General features: G+C 33.2%; 1 protein-coding gene and 1 pseudogene across 1 annotated transcript; one reads left to right on the top strand and one right to left on the bottom strand.

Annotated features, from left to right (window-relative positions):
* Positions 1-3: 3 nt before the first annotated feature.
* On the top strand, positions 4-1,236 carry LOC132052784 (ubiquitin-like protein 5; annotated as a pseudogene).
* Positions 1,237-7,549: 6,313 nt separating this feature from the next.
* LOC132052782 (auxin response factor 18-like) lies at positions 7,550-11,835 on the bottom strand. The gene is made up of 5 exons (XM_059444466.1): positions 11,507-11,835; positions 9,752-10,938; positions 8,225-9,081; positions 8,057-8,119; positions 7,550-7,842 (listed from the first exon to the last, which is right to left on the bottom strand). Exons 2-5 carry the CDS (start codon positions 10,832-10,834, stop codon positions 7,803-7,805), a joined length of 2,043 nt encoding a protein of 680 aa, XP_059300449.1. The 5' UTR covers positions 10,835-10,938; positions 11,507-11,835; the 3' UTR covers positions 7,550-7,802.
* Positions 11,836-17,853: the final 6,018 nt, after the last annotated feature.

The raw sequence follows: 17,853 nt of genomic DNA, 5'->3' as shown, positions 1-17,853 counted from the left end.
CCAGTTTTAAGGCGCATTTATGGGATGCTGATTGAAACAGTCCATCGTCAGCTTCTCTGCTTTTCTCTGTCCCTTGCTATAATGGATGAAATAGTTCCATCTTCAGCCTGATGATTTCGATTGAATAGAATCAAGGTAATTAGATAAAACATGCGAGAATCATTCTTTGTTCTAGCAATTGGGTTAAATATTCGTCGATGCACTAGGATGACAAGGTCTAAATGATACACTCCTGTGTTGGGAATTCAGATCTATTTAATTCTCATCAACTCTGTAGTTTCTGGAAATATAGAATTCATTTTCAAGAAGTTGTGAAACCAATTTTTGAATTGAAGTTAGAAATCATGTGTTGACTTGAGTTGCATACTGAAATCAATTCATTCTTCTAGGAAAGGTGTAAGTATCTTTATTTTTTAATGTATATAATTGTGTGGTCTAATGAAAGGTACTGTATACATCTCTTATCAAGTCAAATGTGGTAGAATTCACTTCCAGAAAGTTGTTATTAATAACTCTTCACTGGTTGGCACGGAAACGGCTTTAGCCTCACAACTAAAAGGACAAAATCAGCCCTGAACCATCTCAAATAGAAGATTCTAGACCCACAAAATTGCTAGTACTACTTATATAAATGTTGCTATATCCAAACCCAAATTCTATCTTGCAATAAAATCAATCTAGGTTCTGGAAGAAATTAATTTTTGCGAAAGATGATTGAAGTGGTGCTGAATGATCGATTGGGGAAGAAGGTGAGAGTGAAATGCAATGAAGATGACACCATTGAAGACCTCAAGAAACTTGTGGCAGCACAAAGAGGTACTCGTGCCGATAAAATCAGGATTCAAAAATGGTACGCTATATAAAAGGATCATAACACACTCAAGGACTATGAAATTCATGATGGAATGGGTCTCGAACTCCACTATAACTGAATATCAATCTCTGTTTATCAATCTACTTTTATCTCTAATCGTAAAACATTCTGGAGGTTTTTTAGTTTTTCTGGTTTATGTGTTTGGCCTTTGTTTGGAGAAATTTACGAGTGTAGAGCGAGAGATGCAATGTGTATACTGCTGTAATTCTTCATTATAATCTCCTCCTTTAGCATATGGTAGGAAATTAGTGTATTTCAGATGTAAGGCTTGTGATGATTCGTCTGATTTTTGGGAAGGCTGTCAACGGTTCCAAGATTATGGGATTGCAATTGTTAATACATGCCACAATTCTTTAGTGTGATTTGCATTCCGCCATTTAATTTTGATCTTGTTAAAAAACTATGCAAAAATAACTGTTCGTAGCAAATTTTCAAGTGCCGAAAATTAACTGCAATCAAAAATAAAAGAAAAATGTAATTTTATTTATGAATCTTGTGAGTACAATTCTGTTGTTCTCTTGATTCTTCCCTCCTAAACGTCTCCGTGATTCGAGGGCCTTCGGTAGCGTATTTCTCGAATTACAGGATGATTTGGATCTTCTAGAGATGTATTTCAATCCCTAGGAATGTCGAGCAGTACTTCGTCGTTTGGTTGATCTCCAGAAAGAACTCCGTTGAACACTCTAGAACTATGTAGTCGATGTAGTTACTTTCTCCAGTGCTTACTGAATGTCCTCAGAAAGTTATGTAAACCTCCTATTTATAATTGTAGGGGAGTAGGCAACCCAAATTTAGATGAACTCTTTTGACTCATTCTGATTGGTTGATGTAAATCATCAAGGTTATCACAATGCTATGTGATAAGGTTGCTTGTGATTGGCCAAGACATGTCATTTTGGACACTTGAGAATTTTTGATTGGTTCTTGTATTTGTCCAGGATTGCCACATCATTTGAGCACATGGCATCATTTTGTTGGCTTTGAATTTGACTAGAATGTCATGTCACTTGACACGTGGCATGAGTTTGGGCCTCAAGATGGAATGGACCTTGGACTTGAAAATAATAACATGGACTAAATTAATTTGTAAAGTCCATATTAATTATTCGACCCAAATAAGTATGAAATATAAATTTTGTATGACTTTAACCCAATAAAATTTATGTGCCTACAATAACCTTTCCGCCAGAATTAGAAGCACAATTTTGGCGAGTGCCAGGCTTGCCTTAACAACAAATTATGGTGATTGCTAGAATTTTTGATGATTACTATAACATGTTATGCTGAAATTCACCAACACAACTTTTTATTGTGATCACTAGGATTTGACCATAAATCCAGATGAATCTCCTGAATTTGTTTAGCATCTGTGGTTGAAAATCCTAGTAATCTATCTGGATTTATGATCAAATTTGGGTCAACACATGTTGGTTAGAAATTCACTAACACAACATCATTATAGTGATCATTAGGATTTGGCCATAAATTTTAACCGGTTGTTAGAATTTTCAGCATTCATGACTTGGGTTCTAATAATTTGTCAAGATTTGTGTCCAAAATCCTGACGATTTCGATAATTTGTTGTGTAAAATTTAAATAACATGTTTTTTGTTCAAAATTGATCTAAATTGTTCAATTCAACTTCAAATTCGATATCAACCTTCTAATGCCTGTTTCAATAGTATTCAATTGTTTGCTTAAGTCAATAGTATTCAAGTGTTAGATTTTTTCCAAAAAATTTAGTAGATTCACTTTGTCTTCTTGTACAAACAAGCTTAATAAATCCACTAATAATGTTCTTCAAGTTTTTTCAACCAAAATCAATCCGATGTAACCGCAAATAAACGTGTCTTTAATTGTTTACTATACATTAGGAGGAGGAGTAGAAATTCTGACTAATATATATATTTGCACAATTTTTTTTTACGTAGTCAAACAGTTAAACAAATATCCTTAAGAAGGACATTTGCTTAAATTCCTAATTCTCTTTATGGAATAGACTATTCATGCGACATTCAAATGATAACATTCCAAATGTACCTCTACCCAAACAATTTAATGAGAGAATTAAATACAGAGTGCTAGCAGAGAAACAACCTAAACATATTGGATCAACTTTTTCACTTGTTCAAAAGTGCTGGAAGTTATATATTCTTTTTATTTTTCTATTTTCCTTCTAGTTGTGAGTTTTGAGGAAGGTTTATATTTTATTCAAACAAGACACTCTATGTAATTAACTTTTGTCCTGTATTAATGGTAGCTATAACTTTAGAAGTGGTCGTAAGTTAATAATATACAACAGTAAACAGAGGAAATATACATAGTTCTATAAAACCAAAAAAAATCACATAAGGGATAAAGCTGTACCTAGTAGTCTTCTTTAAATGGCATTTGAGTAATCTAAAGGTGAAAATGCGACTGTCCTTGATTATACTCATTTCAAGCTTACACGTCGATGGTCCATACTTACTATAACTGAATTTAAAATAACCAGACTTGCTATATCATTTGTCTTCAAAGTCTCTATTTTTAGGTCAATGTTGTACAAGATTTTGTTGGAATTCAAAGTAACTTAATTTCCTCAAGATCTGTTTTAATGGAAGAAATCAACAAAGATGAAGACGATGAAGAGAAAAAAGGAAAAGAGAGATGTTTGAATAAGACTTCGTATACATCGAAGTCTGTTCAGATGTCTGAAATGAGAAAAGGGCCAAAAGAGATATTGGGCCAGAAGTTATATTGGGCCCAAATGAATGATTCAGCAGAATTGGCCCAGTGAAGCCCAACATACACATCACCTGGAAAAACACCACAGCTGTACATAACACCTATACACATTTGGAAGTTTCCTAGCATAGTAAAAGAATATTCTTGTTAAATAAGTGATCAATCAGAATTGTACAAATTAGGACAGAATTTAGAATTTATTTATTTTCTCATTTCCTACATACTTGTATAAATAGACAATGCATTATACAAATTATCATCAGAGAAAATTTCCAGATATTCCTCTCAAATATTCTTACAGATTTATATGACCCAACACATATGCTTACATGCTTTCTTGACACACATTAAGTAATTTACATTTACGACTCTTTTCTAGAACAAGGAAGTCGTGTCAATGTAAGTATTCTTTGTGAACTTCAAGTTGTTTTTTTTCAAGCAAAGGTTTACATTCAACGTGCTTAGCTGATGAGCTTTGATGGGCTAATTTTGTATTCCTGTATAGGGTAAAATCTGACAGTACACGTGGCAAGAGATGGTGTTGAGATGTGACAAGCAGGGTCGTGTAGGAAGCAATTCGTTCGAGAACCTGGAATAGCCCGTTCCTTGCGTATCCGTAGCAATGAATCGGGAGCAATTGTCACAGGGCAGTTATATGCTTCAGATGTTACATATCCGGTCCACATATGCAGCCGAGCATTACGTTCTTGCAATTAAAGTAGCATTTATTGATCATTATTATCCATAATGAGGGAGCGATTCACGGACTCATGTCGGAGAATTTGTACCTATAAAAGGAGCCTAACATCACTTTTAGAGGGCATCCAATTCTAGCTTAACAATCATACTTTACACATTCTAGCAAATTATCTTGTATTTTGCATTGTACCGGATTCAAAAGGTTCTTCAAGACTGAGTGTTCATCCGGAGTCATCTTTATTGAAGAAATTACTCCGAGCTCATACAACCCAGGCTTATTTTATTACATTCTTGTTTTATAATTACTTGATTTCATTACTTGCTATTTATTCGTAAACCACTAAACAAATTCAACTGTAAACAATTCCTAACTCCTAAAGCAGCAGAATGGATAATTTTTTAACCATATTATATTTTAAATAGTTCTTCCTCAGCTTAACGTTTTTCTTTTAAGCACAATAACGTAATTTATAATTTACGAGTAACCAGGGTAAAAATACAAGAATTTACCATTCCGTCGGTGAGGAGATATATGCGTATATCTCGAGACTTGAGAACTCAATTTCTCGGGAGAAATTCACGTTTGGCCAAGAGCGAGAAGTTAAACTTATCCAAAAATAACAAAACTTAGGTGGAAAGGGGACAAATGAATAATAAGAGGCGTACACGTACGTAAGAGTGGTTTAATCCTGTGGCCGTTTATGCCCTAAAAATAGGGTCTTATTGTTGGGAATAGGGTCCACCACACGAATTGAGTTGTCACCAAATCTATGTCGTTTAATGGTCCCTATGTTTTATGATGTACACTTAGATAAGGACTCTTTTAGTTGAGTACAACTATAATAATTTTGACTTCTTAAACTTTGTAGTTTTTGTTACATTTCACCTGAATCATGAAGTAGGCTTGAGTTACAATGTGATCAAAACCGAAATTACAACAACTAAAGAAGTAAAAATTATAAATATATTAGTAAATACCTAGCAAGTGCTAAATTAACATATAATATGATTACTGATTTACATAATAATTGAACTTAAAATGTCTTTATTTATTAAAATTTATAATTATATTATGTGGTCGAACTCGAGCTTAACTAAGTCGTGCCAAATCGAAATCAAGTTAAATCGAGCTTTACCTAAACCGAGCTGAGCGAGCTTAACTAAGCCGTGTAAATCAAAATCCAGTCAAATTGAGCTTTAACTGAATGGATTTGAGCAAGCTTAAGTAAGTCATGTCAAATCGAAATCGAGTTAAATCGAGCTTTAACTAAAACAGACTTGAGCGAGCTTAACTATGTTGTGTAAATTGAAATTGAGTCAAATTGAGCTTTAACTGAATCGATTTGAGCGAGCTTAACTGTCATGTCAAATTGAAATCGAGTCAAATTGAGCTTTAATTAAAACCGAGCTGAGAAAATTTAACTAAATCGTGTAAACCAAAATCGACAAATTGAGCTTTAACTGAAACCAAAATGAGCTAAATATAAGTGAATCTCATCGAGGTTCGAGCTGACACCTAGTGCAAGTGTAGAAGGGAGAAGCCTTATAGCATCTTACTTTAATTTCAATTTGTTTTCCTTGTACTCTTTGACGTTTGGTTCAATTTTTTTGAAGAAGAGTATTTCTCCTGATATAATGAATTTTTTTTTTATTTTTTTTAATATATAAATGTTTCTTATAACAACTAGCCCCCATGTGGCTTAGGAGACGAGATAACTTTGATTCAACGACAAAATTAAAAAATTAGTACTCAAGACACAATGTTGTTGTGAACTGAAATTGATGAAATAATAGTGCAAAAAGAACATGACTACATGAGGAGTTTGATCATTCAACGTGTTTGTAGGATCTCATGGAAAACCAAGAAATTCAAACCTTGGGATGATGAAACTGTTACCTTGAATCATGGTCTTCTTTTCCCAATCCTTTGACCCAACGTTTGCAAATACTATCTCATTTGAACAGCATAAATGTATTTATTTATTTAAAATTAGACCAGCTAGTTCCAATAAAGAAAAAATCACACGGTGGAAGTTTTTTATCAATTATCTTAACAATGTTAATCATCATTTTCAGTTATCTGCAAATGTATATCTGGTTACAATATTTATTTATTTGGACAAAGGTTTTCATTTCTATAAAACAAGTGGCTCCTATGCTGAGTCGACATCACCATGTTCAAGCAAATTATGGGGTTGAAATTATTAGACTAAATGATGCATTATTTCATAACTTAATTATTAAGTCTGCATTAGGGACTATATTTTCAGAGAATAAACTATTAACAAGTGGTTTTAGTCAAATACGCCATTAATTAGAAAATCAGACAGAAGAAAAGAAAAAGGCTATAATGCATCACTTACTCAGACTAATAATGCACCACGGGAACCCACACTTACAACAGGTTTTTCTCCACCCCTTACACCCTTTCAAACCAACACCTATTTTTTCATGGCAAATAAATTGGCATAAACTTAAAAATTGTTGCCGTGTGATTATAAATATTTGTATTTAAATCATGGAAATAGCCCCTCATATAAATGATAAAGTTGCGTATATATAGTCAGACCCTTTTTCAGAGGTATATCGAGAACTTAATGAACTGAACTAATACCCTTTTTTTTTTTTTTTTTTTTTTTTTTTTTTTTTTTTGCGTAGGAACGAGAGAGGAGGCTTTGATTAGAGCACAAATTAAATCACATCAAATTGATGAAAACCTAACCTATCTGTTTGGTCTATGCTTCGCGTCCCACATCCTCACGTGTGCCTCGTCAATTATCATTGACATTGAGAAAACAAATATATAAATTAAACTACAGATCCTACGACTTTCGGTAAATAGGTTGTGTGGATAATCAGCATGTTTTCAAACTCACATGCGACGAAACTACAGCCTGTCCCCACCTTTCTGTTTCTTCTTCTTTCGGATCTGTTCCAAAAACTATCTGCATAGCTAAGATTAAGTGATGTGATTTTTTAAATGAATCAAAGCAACAAAGGACTGAATCTTGCGAGAATACATGGTGCACGACACATTAAGCATTGTTGTTGAATTCTTGTGTCATGTTTGCAACCGTACTCGGTCATCCGGAGAAAATGAAAACTCACTGATCATTACCATGAAAAGCATAAGAAATCTCTCTCAACATGACAGAAAAATTCGGACTCTAATTTAAACTTTGTAATGCCAAGCATATCATCAAAGACCTTGCAGATGAGGAACACGAGCAGAAGACAAGCATATTGATGTGGAAGAAATAAAAATATGCTTCCACATGATTAAAATTTGATGTCTTTTTGATAATACCACTAACTAACATGTGGTTACAGCTAAGCAAGAAGTGGTAAGCAGAACGACCTTCGCATTATTTCCAACATTAAGAAAACTGAACATCCTTAAAACATATCCATGTTCCACTATAGTCTTCTTTGACACTAGAGGTAGATACTTATTCACGTACGCAATAAAAGCTAATTTTGCTCCTCCCTGGTTTGAGGAATCTTAGACAACGTTGAGCACTGGCAGATCAGTGAGCCATTTCCTGAAATACAAGATATTAAGCATTAATCACAATGTACTAATTCCCTTGGTAGTGAAGGACTGAAAGTCATAGTAAAACCGCACAACTTGGAATAAGTTGGAACGATTATTCTTGAAATTAGATCTACAAACCTTTCATGGTAGAACGATTTAGCTCTGATGGTTTCATACAAGACAACAGTCGCTAAAGGAAGAATTCAATTTCTAAAAATTACCTGACAGCACTGATGGCAGGGTTCTTCAGAATCGTCAGTCTTTTTGCAGTCTTCATGAAGTCACTATAATACAAGTCCAAGGAGAACATTGATAAGAACTTTTTATTAGAAACGTTTCTTGACATGAATGAATTCAAGATTAGAAAGTAGTGGAAGCAACATAGGCACCTGAATGGTTCATCTCCAATTTGCCTAGATGCCCCTGTTGCATCTAGATAGAGCACACGGGTCATCATATCTAATCTTTCCATCTCAAACATGTCTCCAAGTCTTTTATACAGCTCTTCATATGATCCTACAACTGAGAGATCAAGAGTACGCCCTACGTCCTCTGAATCTAGGAATACTTTGCAGTGACCAGTACTGGCGCCAAGTTCAGCTGCGTGATAACCTTGATTCCAGAGAAACGTAGCGCTTGATAGACTTTCTGGAAGGCCTTTCCAGCCCAGAGAAATTCTTTCAGTTTCGAATTTTGCTTCTTGTGGAGGAGCATTAGTTGAGCGGCCACTTGACATTTGCTGCTCAGTGAGAATTGGTTGGCCAAAGAGTGAAAAACAAGGTGTCTTCACATTATCAGCTTTCTCCAACATCTGACTAGAGATACCCATGGTAAGCAAGCAAGATATATTTTCGTTGCTCTCTTTTTCGACTTCACTGATGCCATTAGAAATTTCGGAATCAGCATCAACTGGTTGGGAAACGGGTGGTAGAACTCCCAACTGTAACTTTTTGCTAAGGTGGAGATCCAATAAAGGTACTCCAAATTGAGCATGCCTGGCTCCCTGTATGCCTGCAGTGATGTTGTCAGATAGATAACAAAAAGGACTGCTCGACCTGAGGGGGTTGCCCAAAAATGAAGGTAATAGAAATTGGCGGTCAAGTGCAAATTCTTGTGACAAACACAACTTTTTCCTTGGTGGTGAGAAGTGTGACGGGTGAATGACGGGCATATTAGAAACCAATTCAACAAGCCATGGGTTGACTTGCTTTACATTCTGCAGCAATTCTGGTTCATCCCATGTTACCTGGAGTATATCACAGAGAGAAGTTTATAAAAACAAACTACAACCAAATGTTACCACTGGATTTAGCACTTCAAAATCCAATTACACCACAGTAGCAGTAACAGTAAATGCAATTACAGAAATAATTTGAAATATCTAAAGTCGTCCCAATAGAATGCAACACCTGATCTTGAGGAAGTTCAACAGGAAAATACTTACCTATACTTGTGTGTTTACACTAAACTATGTTAAGTACCATTGTTGAGAGATAAATAGAGGGTAGAATGCATATTTATCAGGCATGATTAAGTGATAAATGTTTATGTGAAGACAAATGTCTTGCATTTATTGGTTTTGTGTGAACACCGGATGCAAGTAGCTCTTTTATGACCAAGAGTATTTTAACAAGATTCAATGAATTGACACTCATATCAGCCAAGTGCAGATGAATTCAAGCTTAAATATCAAACTCAAATTGGGAGTTCGTTTTTTCATTTTTTATCAACCAAGTCACAAGTAGAAATAGAATCAGTTGTGACGAGTAGCAAAACTATGAAAAATATGTTAAAACAACTGTGAAGTATATCGACTCGCTACTAGTATCAGAATAATGACAAATTGAAATTAATAAGCATGAAATTAATAAGCAGTTATACATTGGTCCAAATCGAACTGAAAGTAGCTGCATTACCTGAAGAAGCCGCCATGGTGAATAAGGCCAGCGGACGGGGTCAGCAACCTGAACCGAAGATATACTTCCCATGAACCAGCTGACCCGAGAAGAATCCTCGGTTTCAAAAGCCATTTTGAACCTCATCCCTAAGCACCATTGAACACTCATTGCAGCATTCACAGAAGACGCCCGAACACAAAATTCTGGAGTGCTTGCACGAGGGTAGTAAACAATTTCAAAAGGCTGGCCACTAGCAGCGAGATATGAGGCCTTAACAACTGATTCAGGGCTCACTTTTCCCTTATCTCTAAATCTCCCACCAAGAGAATTCAGATTTCCATTACTACGACTTCTCATCATATTGTTCTCTTCTTCCTTCAAAAATGCATAAGATCCACCATAATTACCAGCTGCAGAGTTCCACCCAGATTGGATTTCCGTCCCACCAATACCACCTCGCTTTATCCTGCGAATTCCAACACAAAGGTCACCATTTTCAGCCCTCAGAAACACAACGGAGTCCCCCGCAACCAGCTTCTTCTGATTCACAAATGTACTCCAACCACTCGTCAACAAATGCCTCCTTGGCGTGCCCCTATAAATGTGCCTAAACTTCCAAATTTCACCATGAACATCCTTAGCCATCACAGTCTGGACAGGTGGATCAGCTTTCAAATCCAAACTGGGGAAAATTGTCTCTGCACAGTACCTGGGAACTGAAAAACCACCCCCGTTATTCGCATCCGATTGAGTCAATGTCTTAGCAAATGAAGTAGGCTTCTCTGTTGTTTCAACCACACTACTTCCTAAAACAGTGTCATCTTCAAAGTCATGCTCCTTGTTTTCGACTGGAATAAGCCTAATCTTGGCATAAATCTCATCAGTTTCAGGGTCAGCTAAGAACTTTACAGCATCAACTCTACATAGGATCATAGCAGGAATTCTCGGGAGTGAAGTGAAATCGACATCTGTACACGTATGCTCAGCATGACCTTGTGGGAAGTAAAAGACTTTGGAGTTCACTGGAGGAATATGCACCATATTTCCTGCACAAGCATGCCAAAGCTGAGAGTCCAAACAATTCTCTTCCACCTCATCCATTTCACTACTCCTGCAAAAGCCACTTCCTTTCTTCTTATATTGTTACGTTTCGCAACAACTGCAAATGAATTTTTTTGGAATGCTTCCTACTTCTTCATTAAGTTCTGGTACCAAAGATAAGAAAAAAAATTTCAGGAACAAATTAAGTAAAAGAAGATAATTAAAGATATAGTACTGCAAAAAGCCTACCCACACACACACACACACCAAAAAAAAAAAAAATCTAATCTGGCTCAATCTTTACACCAAACTAATAAATACATCTACTCTTTGTTCCTTATCTAAGCTTTTAAGACTTCATAATTAATTCTTCAATAAATTAATTTGTTTGACGCAATTTTTTTTTTTTTTTTGGATGATCAGAACCCGCAGTTTCAGATTTGATTTATGACGGTGCACAAACACATTTACTAAACTTGAAAATGGAGAGGCAGCGAGAAAGAAGCAAAAGATGTGTTAAATTTACAAAAGAAGAAAGAAAGAAACTAAAGAGAGAAAGTACACAAGTTAATCCAAACAATTACTCCATTTGGAACAAAACAAGTAAGCCTAGTGCTTACATATAGACATAAAGTGTACATATAAACAGGTTCATTAATTCCCTCTTCAATCAAATCCCAAAACCAAAAGACTACTTTCTGACACAAAGTGGCTTCAACTTAAAAACCTTACATTTACAGACTTTTGGGCTTCAACAAGTAGTTCTGTTCGGCTTACATGATGTTTTTGGATTAAACCTACGATAAGAGAACCAGAAATACAGACACTAACTACTTATTCAAAACTCAAGTCCATTTTCTCTCTTTCTTATTCATCATCACTGTCTCAATTTTTAATCTGAAACGTCTCTTAGAGCAAAATTATATCTTTTTCTATATTTTCGGATCTAAACTAAACAAATCTGAGAGAAAAGAGGAAGAAATGTGAGAAAGAGAAGAGACAGAGACGAGATATTTGGTTGCGAGATAATGAGTACCCTCTTTTTACTCACGACAGAGGTTCATTTTTTACTGATAGGAGTATTTTACACCATCTTATGTTGCTACTTTTTTGGAGTAGAAAAGTCCACAGATTTTTTAAAATTGAATGGATTAATCGAGCCATTTGAAATCATGATTGATTTGACGTTAAAATTTTATTTGCACATATAATTTAAATTTCTTAAGTTATACTTTTTCTCATAGGCATAAGATCCACAAGTTATGAAAACCATCAAATTTTTTATATTCTTATACAATCTTACCAAATGAGCAAATTATAGTTCATAACAAAATTAATACGCTATAAGGTCTAAAAAATACAATAACAATTGATCGAACTTTAGTTCAATAAAAAGAAAAATTGAACATGAATTGTAGACTGTAGTGTACTCTATAATATAATCTTTCCACATGGTACGAACAATCTCTTCATATCGATCATGTATTTCTTTTACTATATTTGAATTGGTAAACATGATTGGTAAATATCTACCAACTTATGAATCTTTTTTTACAAATTATAAACTTATGAGTCAAATTTTACATTTAAAAAAATAAATTGAAACCATGATTTAGAATCTTAAATCGTACCCTTTTGGAGAATTTGCGATTTGAAATCATGATATGAAGTTTAAGTTGAAAACTTGAATTTTTTTGCAAATTGCATAAAAAATGCTAATTTGAAATCAAAATATAAAATCATGATTTCATATTGCACGGCCAAAAGCCTACACCAAATTTATCTTATCATTGTTAAAACTTTTTTAAATATAGGTTATCAGGTATTAGTGTAGATTTGTATTGAATAATCTATATATAATATAAAAGCAGCGTAACAATTTGATGTATGACCTCTTCATTAGAATTACATTTATCTTTTTTGTGATTTTTTTGCCTTTTTCTCCTAATTTTTTGTTCAACTTATTCTTAAAAATGTATAAATGGCTAAATAACTATTTAATTAATGAGGAAGACGTTTTAAAGGTGACAAATGAAAGAATTTAGTCCTCTAGGTTTCTTCCCATAAATTGTAACAGTATACTTCATGAAATAATTTGCAATAATGATCTCATCAATTACTTAAGTAACTAAAGTGACGTTTAGAAAATGCAAGATGATAAGATTTTAGTCCTCTCCATTCTCTTCCCGAAATTGTAACGGCAGAAAGCTGTTATTTATATCATGATATACTTTTCAAAACATATCTCATCATATCCAATGACTTGATGAAGCAATTGCTTTGGGGGGATAAGGCGTTATCAACCCAAGATCATGCTTATGGCAGTGGAAAAAGACAAGGTGGGATCTAAGGAATTTCATTCTACTTGCTGTGCATTTGGGCTATCTCTATCATTTTCATGTGCTTGCCAATTGCCACTCATAGTTATCGATTCTTTTAGCTAACTGATTTTGTTGTTTAAGCTTCATTATTTACATTGTTATTCTAGACTATTGAAAAGATTGTCTACAATTCAACTCACCAACGGGTAGCTCTTAGACAAAAGAGTATGTATTTCGTGAAGGTTGTAGACAATTGAGGGGCCGGAAGTATTAGGGATATGATAATAGCGTGCAAATATTTAATTATTTTTCATGCCGCTCAACCAAAAGCATGTTATGAACTAGCGAAAATTTATCTATAATGTAAAGTTAGGCATTAAGGCAGTGATGTGGCACCTATCTTTGGCTAAGGATCCTATTTATCTTTATTTTTTTTCATTGTTCTGGTTTTTCCTTTTTGGTTTTATTAGTCTCTAAATATTTTTGTTAAAACTTTCTCCTTTCCCAATAATAAAGGTGATTTATTTGTATTAAATTTATTAGTAATAGCGAATAAGTTTTCCTCATGTCTAAGATCAGTAGATCACTAACTGATCTTCTTTTATCCTTCTCTTTTAATGTGATTAATTTGTAGTAAATTTATTAGTAAAAGCAAATAACACTCCCTCTCCCCCACGTCTTTATCAATAAAAGCAAAGATCACTACTCATTCTTTTAAAAAAAATGAAAACTCAAAATTCATTATTAAAGGGAAACAATTCGCATACTGAAATGCTACAACTATTACTGAAATTCATAATTAAACGATAAATCATAATGATTTAATAACGTGGGTTTTCAGTTACTAAACTCTTTGATAGAATCAAACTTACTTTGTGCATACTCACATCTATATATATAAAGGTTTTCACATTCTCATCAACCGATTAATAAGACACGGTTTGAAATTTTTTTGCCAGAAAAATGATTGATAATGGAATAAAAAGAAAGTTTTGCAAGGTTCGATGAAATGAAACATGAAATAAAGAAGGTTACAAAGGCGTTAGGCGATGGTGGAGAGGAGTTTAGACAACTGCGGTGACGAAGAGCCGTTAGTTTGATTCTATTGAGGTTTTACAATTGAAGAAAAAGCTACTCGGAAGAACGAACCGCAAGAAAAGTAAATTGAGAATCGAAATCAGATGAGGAACAAATAATGAAAAAGTGAAACCTGAATCAGAATCGAAGTGGAGGATCTAAAAAAATTTCCAGAAATGGATAGTATGTATTGAGGCCCGGTCAAAGTTTTTCCTCCCTGATCAAAGTTTGTTACTCTTTTTACAAAGAAGTGATTCACTTTTTATAATATTCAAAATCATAACAATAATTTTAAAAGTTATAAGTCGACTAATATTCCCTGCTAACTTGGGTGTGCTTAATCTGCTCATACAAATATTATCAAGATTACTTAATTTAAAAAAAAAATGGTTTTGTGTAGCTTATAACTTTTACTTTCAAATAACTATAAAAAGACAAAAAAAAAAAAAAAAAAAAAGTAACTAAAGAAAACCAAAAAAAAGTAGGAAAAGGCGTACCACGTCGCCAAAACACATGATTAAAGAGGGAAAAATAGAAAGGAAAAAAATGAAAAATATTTTGAAGAAAAGAGGAATGCATAGCCAGATAAATCTGTTTCGTATTTTCTTTTTCTTTGTATATCACATTTCTTCTTTGTTATTTTTTTTCAAAATATAGTAAACATCATAAAATACTTAAAAAAGTAAAATGCAAATATAACTTTTATAGATACATATAAAAAGATGTAGTTTATATTTCCTATTTGCAAAATCTTTTCTATCTAAAAAATTTTCTTATAACCGCGCGAAGCGCGGATAAATTTACTAGTTAGGATTAATTTATTATTATACATAAAAATATTTAAGAAACAGAACCTAATGCGTGAAGTACTACTAGATCTACTACTATTATATAAGCCGCAATAAGCACAAAGCTAAGGGTCAACATGCACAAAGTTTACGAATTTCGTTTACACGCCGCTTTACTTTATTACTTCATCTCTTTTAAGTAGACCACAGATGACATATGCTGTTGTAGACGCTTGGTAACTCAACGCGTGGGTTCTCTTTTGACATCTGAAGGAATTGCCACCTTTGTCACTGCAGTTATATATTTCTTCTGCAGTATCTAAATTCTTTGTCGTTCCTTTTTTTTTTTTCCTCTGCTGTGTGAATACAAGTGAGTTGTATTGGGCATTAATTTTTTTTTTTTAAATGGTTAGAGATTTGCAAATCAAATCAACAAGGAGTGCTTGTCTCACAAAGCTTGATAAGAATGAGGGTTCATAGAACCCTCTCTTTGACGAAAAAATTATACTGTATATATAAGGTGAAAATTATTTTTAATGTATATATAGTAGACGTTGAACCCTCTTGGCTTCTTCGTTTGTCTTCTTCTTTATATTTTTGAATCCCTTTTGTTAAAATCCTGGCTCTGCCACTACTTGTCTAAATTTATTAGTGAGGGTGTGCTCCTTTTATAGCTTGTTTGTACATTTTTCCTCCAAAAGTACTTATTTTTTCAATAAGTGCTTATTTTTAAAAAAGTATGAGTGTTTGGCCAAAGCTTTTGGGAGAAAATAAGTGCTTTTGAGGAAGTCTAAAAATAAATTTTGCCCAAAAGTACTTTTTGAAAAATATTTTGAGAAAAATACATATAGAAGCACTTTTTAAAAGCATGGTAATTATTGCTCAAAAGTACTTTTAAATTAATTGGCCAAACACAAATCCGCTTTTAACCAAAAGTACTTTTTTAAAAAGTCCTTTTGAAAAAAGTACTTTTTTAAAAATTTATTTTAAAAAGCAGTGAAACAGGGCTGTGAAAGAATAGCAAAAGCATGTTTGGAAGGATGTTTTGTAATTAAATTTAGAAGTAATTACTCGATCATCACAAAATTAAATTTAATTGAGGAGAATAATTATACTCTTAAATTCGCAAAGGAAGAACAAAAATTCCTGATAATTACATGATTTAGTTACTAGGTGATTTTTCAAATTCTCTTTTATTTTTATTCTTAAATATATTATAAATTTACATTTTATCTCTTCCATCTCAAATATGTGAACAACACTTGTTATAAACAGTTTTGTGCTTACTAGTTTTTTTTTTTTTTTTTTTTTTTTTGTTATAACTATTATTTGTACTACTATTATATAAGCCGCAATAAGCACGGAGCTAAGGGTCAACATGCCAGCTTGGCATGTTTACAAGGGTATTTCAGTCATTTTGTTTCTACCAGTTTACTTTATTACTTCATCTCACCGTAGACCACAGATGACATATGCTGTTGTAGACGCTTGGTAACTCAATGCGGCGGGTTCTCTTTGACATACGAAAGAATTATTTGTCAAGCGGTTATATCTTTCTTCTGCAGTATCTAAATCCTCAATCCTTTGTCGGTCCCTTTTTTTTCCCTCTACTGTGTGAATACATGTGAGTTGTATTGGGCATTGACTTTTTTTTTTTTTTTTTAAATGGTTAGAGATTTACCAAATCAAATCAACTAGGGAGTGCTTGTCTATAGGGGCGGAGCCAGTAAGGGCCAAGGGGGTTTATTCAAACTCTTTCGACAAAAAATTACACTGTATATATAAGGTGAAAATTATTTTTAATATATATATATATAGTGGACGTTGAATCACGTGACTGCTTCTATTTATCTTAACTTCTTTATATTTTTGAACCCCTTTGTTAAAATCCGACTCGCTAAACAACTTGTCTAAATTTATTAGTGAGGGTGTGCTCCTTTTAAGATGAAAGAATAGCAAAAGCATGTTTGGAAGGATGTTTTGTAATTAAATTTAGATGTAATTAGTGTGACTATGCAATTTTAAACGGTCAGTCTGATAAGTAAATACTCGATCATCATAAAATTTAATTTAATTGAGGAGAATAATTATACTCTTAAATTCGCAAAGAAAGAATAAAATTCCTGATAATTACACGATTTAGTTACTAGGTGATTTTTCAAATTCTCTTTTATTTTTGTTTTTAAATATATTATAAATTTACATTCTATCTCTTCCATCTCAAATATGTGAATAACACTTGTTATAAACAGTTTTGTGCTTACTAGATTATTTTTCCTAACTATTTATACAAATGTGTTAAAGAAAAACACTTTCTGAGTTTATGTATGCCATTTTGTTATTTAGAAAATAAAACAAATCATGAATTTCTTGATATTCATATGAGTGGAATACTGATCACTCTTTATGGTATTAGTTATTCATTTATAATTATTAAGCATATTTCTATTTAATAATTACACGAACAGATACATGCAAGTATCAGGGATGGATATGCATGTTTAGAGTTATGTGGTTAGTGTATCCTACGGTTATTAAGAATCCATTTGGATTAACTTATCAAAAGTAACTTATAAGCATCAATGTTGAAAAGAACTTTTAAGCGTTGGAATTAATTTTATAGATAAATGATTTTGTGTGCAAAAAAATGCTAAATTGATAACACACAACTAGTATGCATGTTTAGTAAAAGATGATAACATGCATCTTTTTTGTTAAAATGACCTTAGAACAAATTCCCAAAAAAGAAAAATAATAATATATAAAGATGGAAAATAACGGAAGAGATAAACTAATACAAAATTGGTTTATTAGTAAGAGAGTTAGGAGTGCTATTTTCGAAAGGGTCTTTCGGGCATTAAAAAAAAATAGAGATAAACTAATAAAAAATTGG

This window comes from Lycium ferocissimum, chromosome 4, assembly GCF_029784015.1.
Source record: "Lycium ferocissimum isolate CSIRO_LF1 chromosome 4, AGI_CSIRO_Lferr_CH_V1, whole genome shotgun sequence".
Classification (NCBI taxonomy): Eukaryota; Viridiplantae; Streptophyta; class Magnoliopsida; order Solanales; family Solanaceae; genus Lycium; species Lycium ferocissimum.
This window is presented reverse-complemented; position numbering and strand designations above follow the sequence as displayed.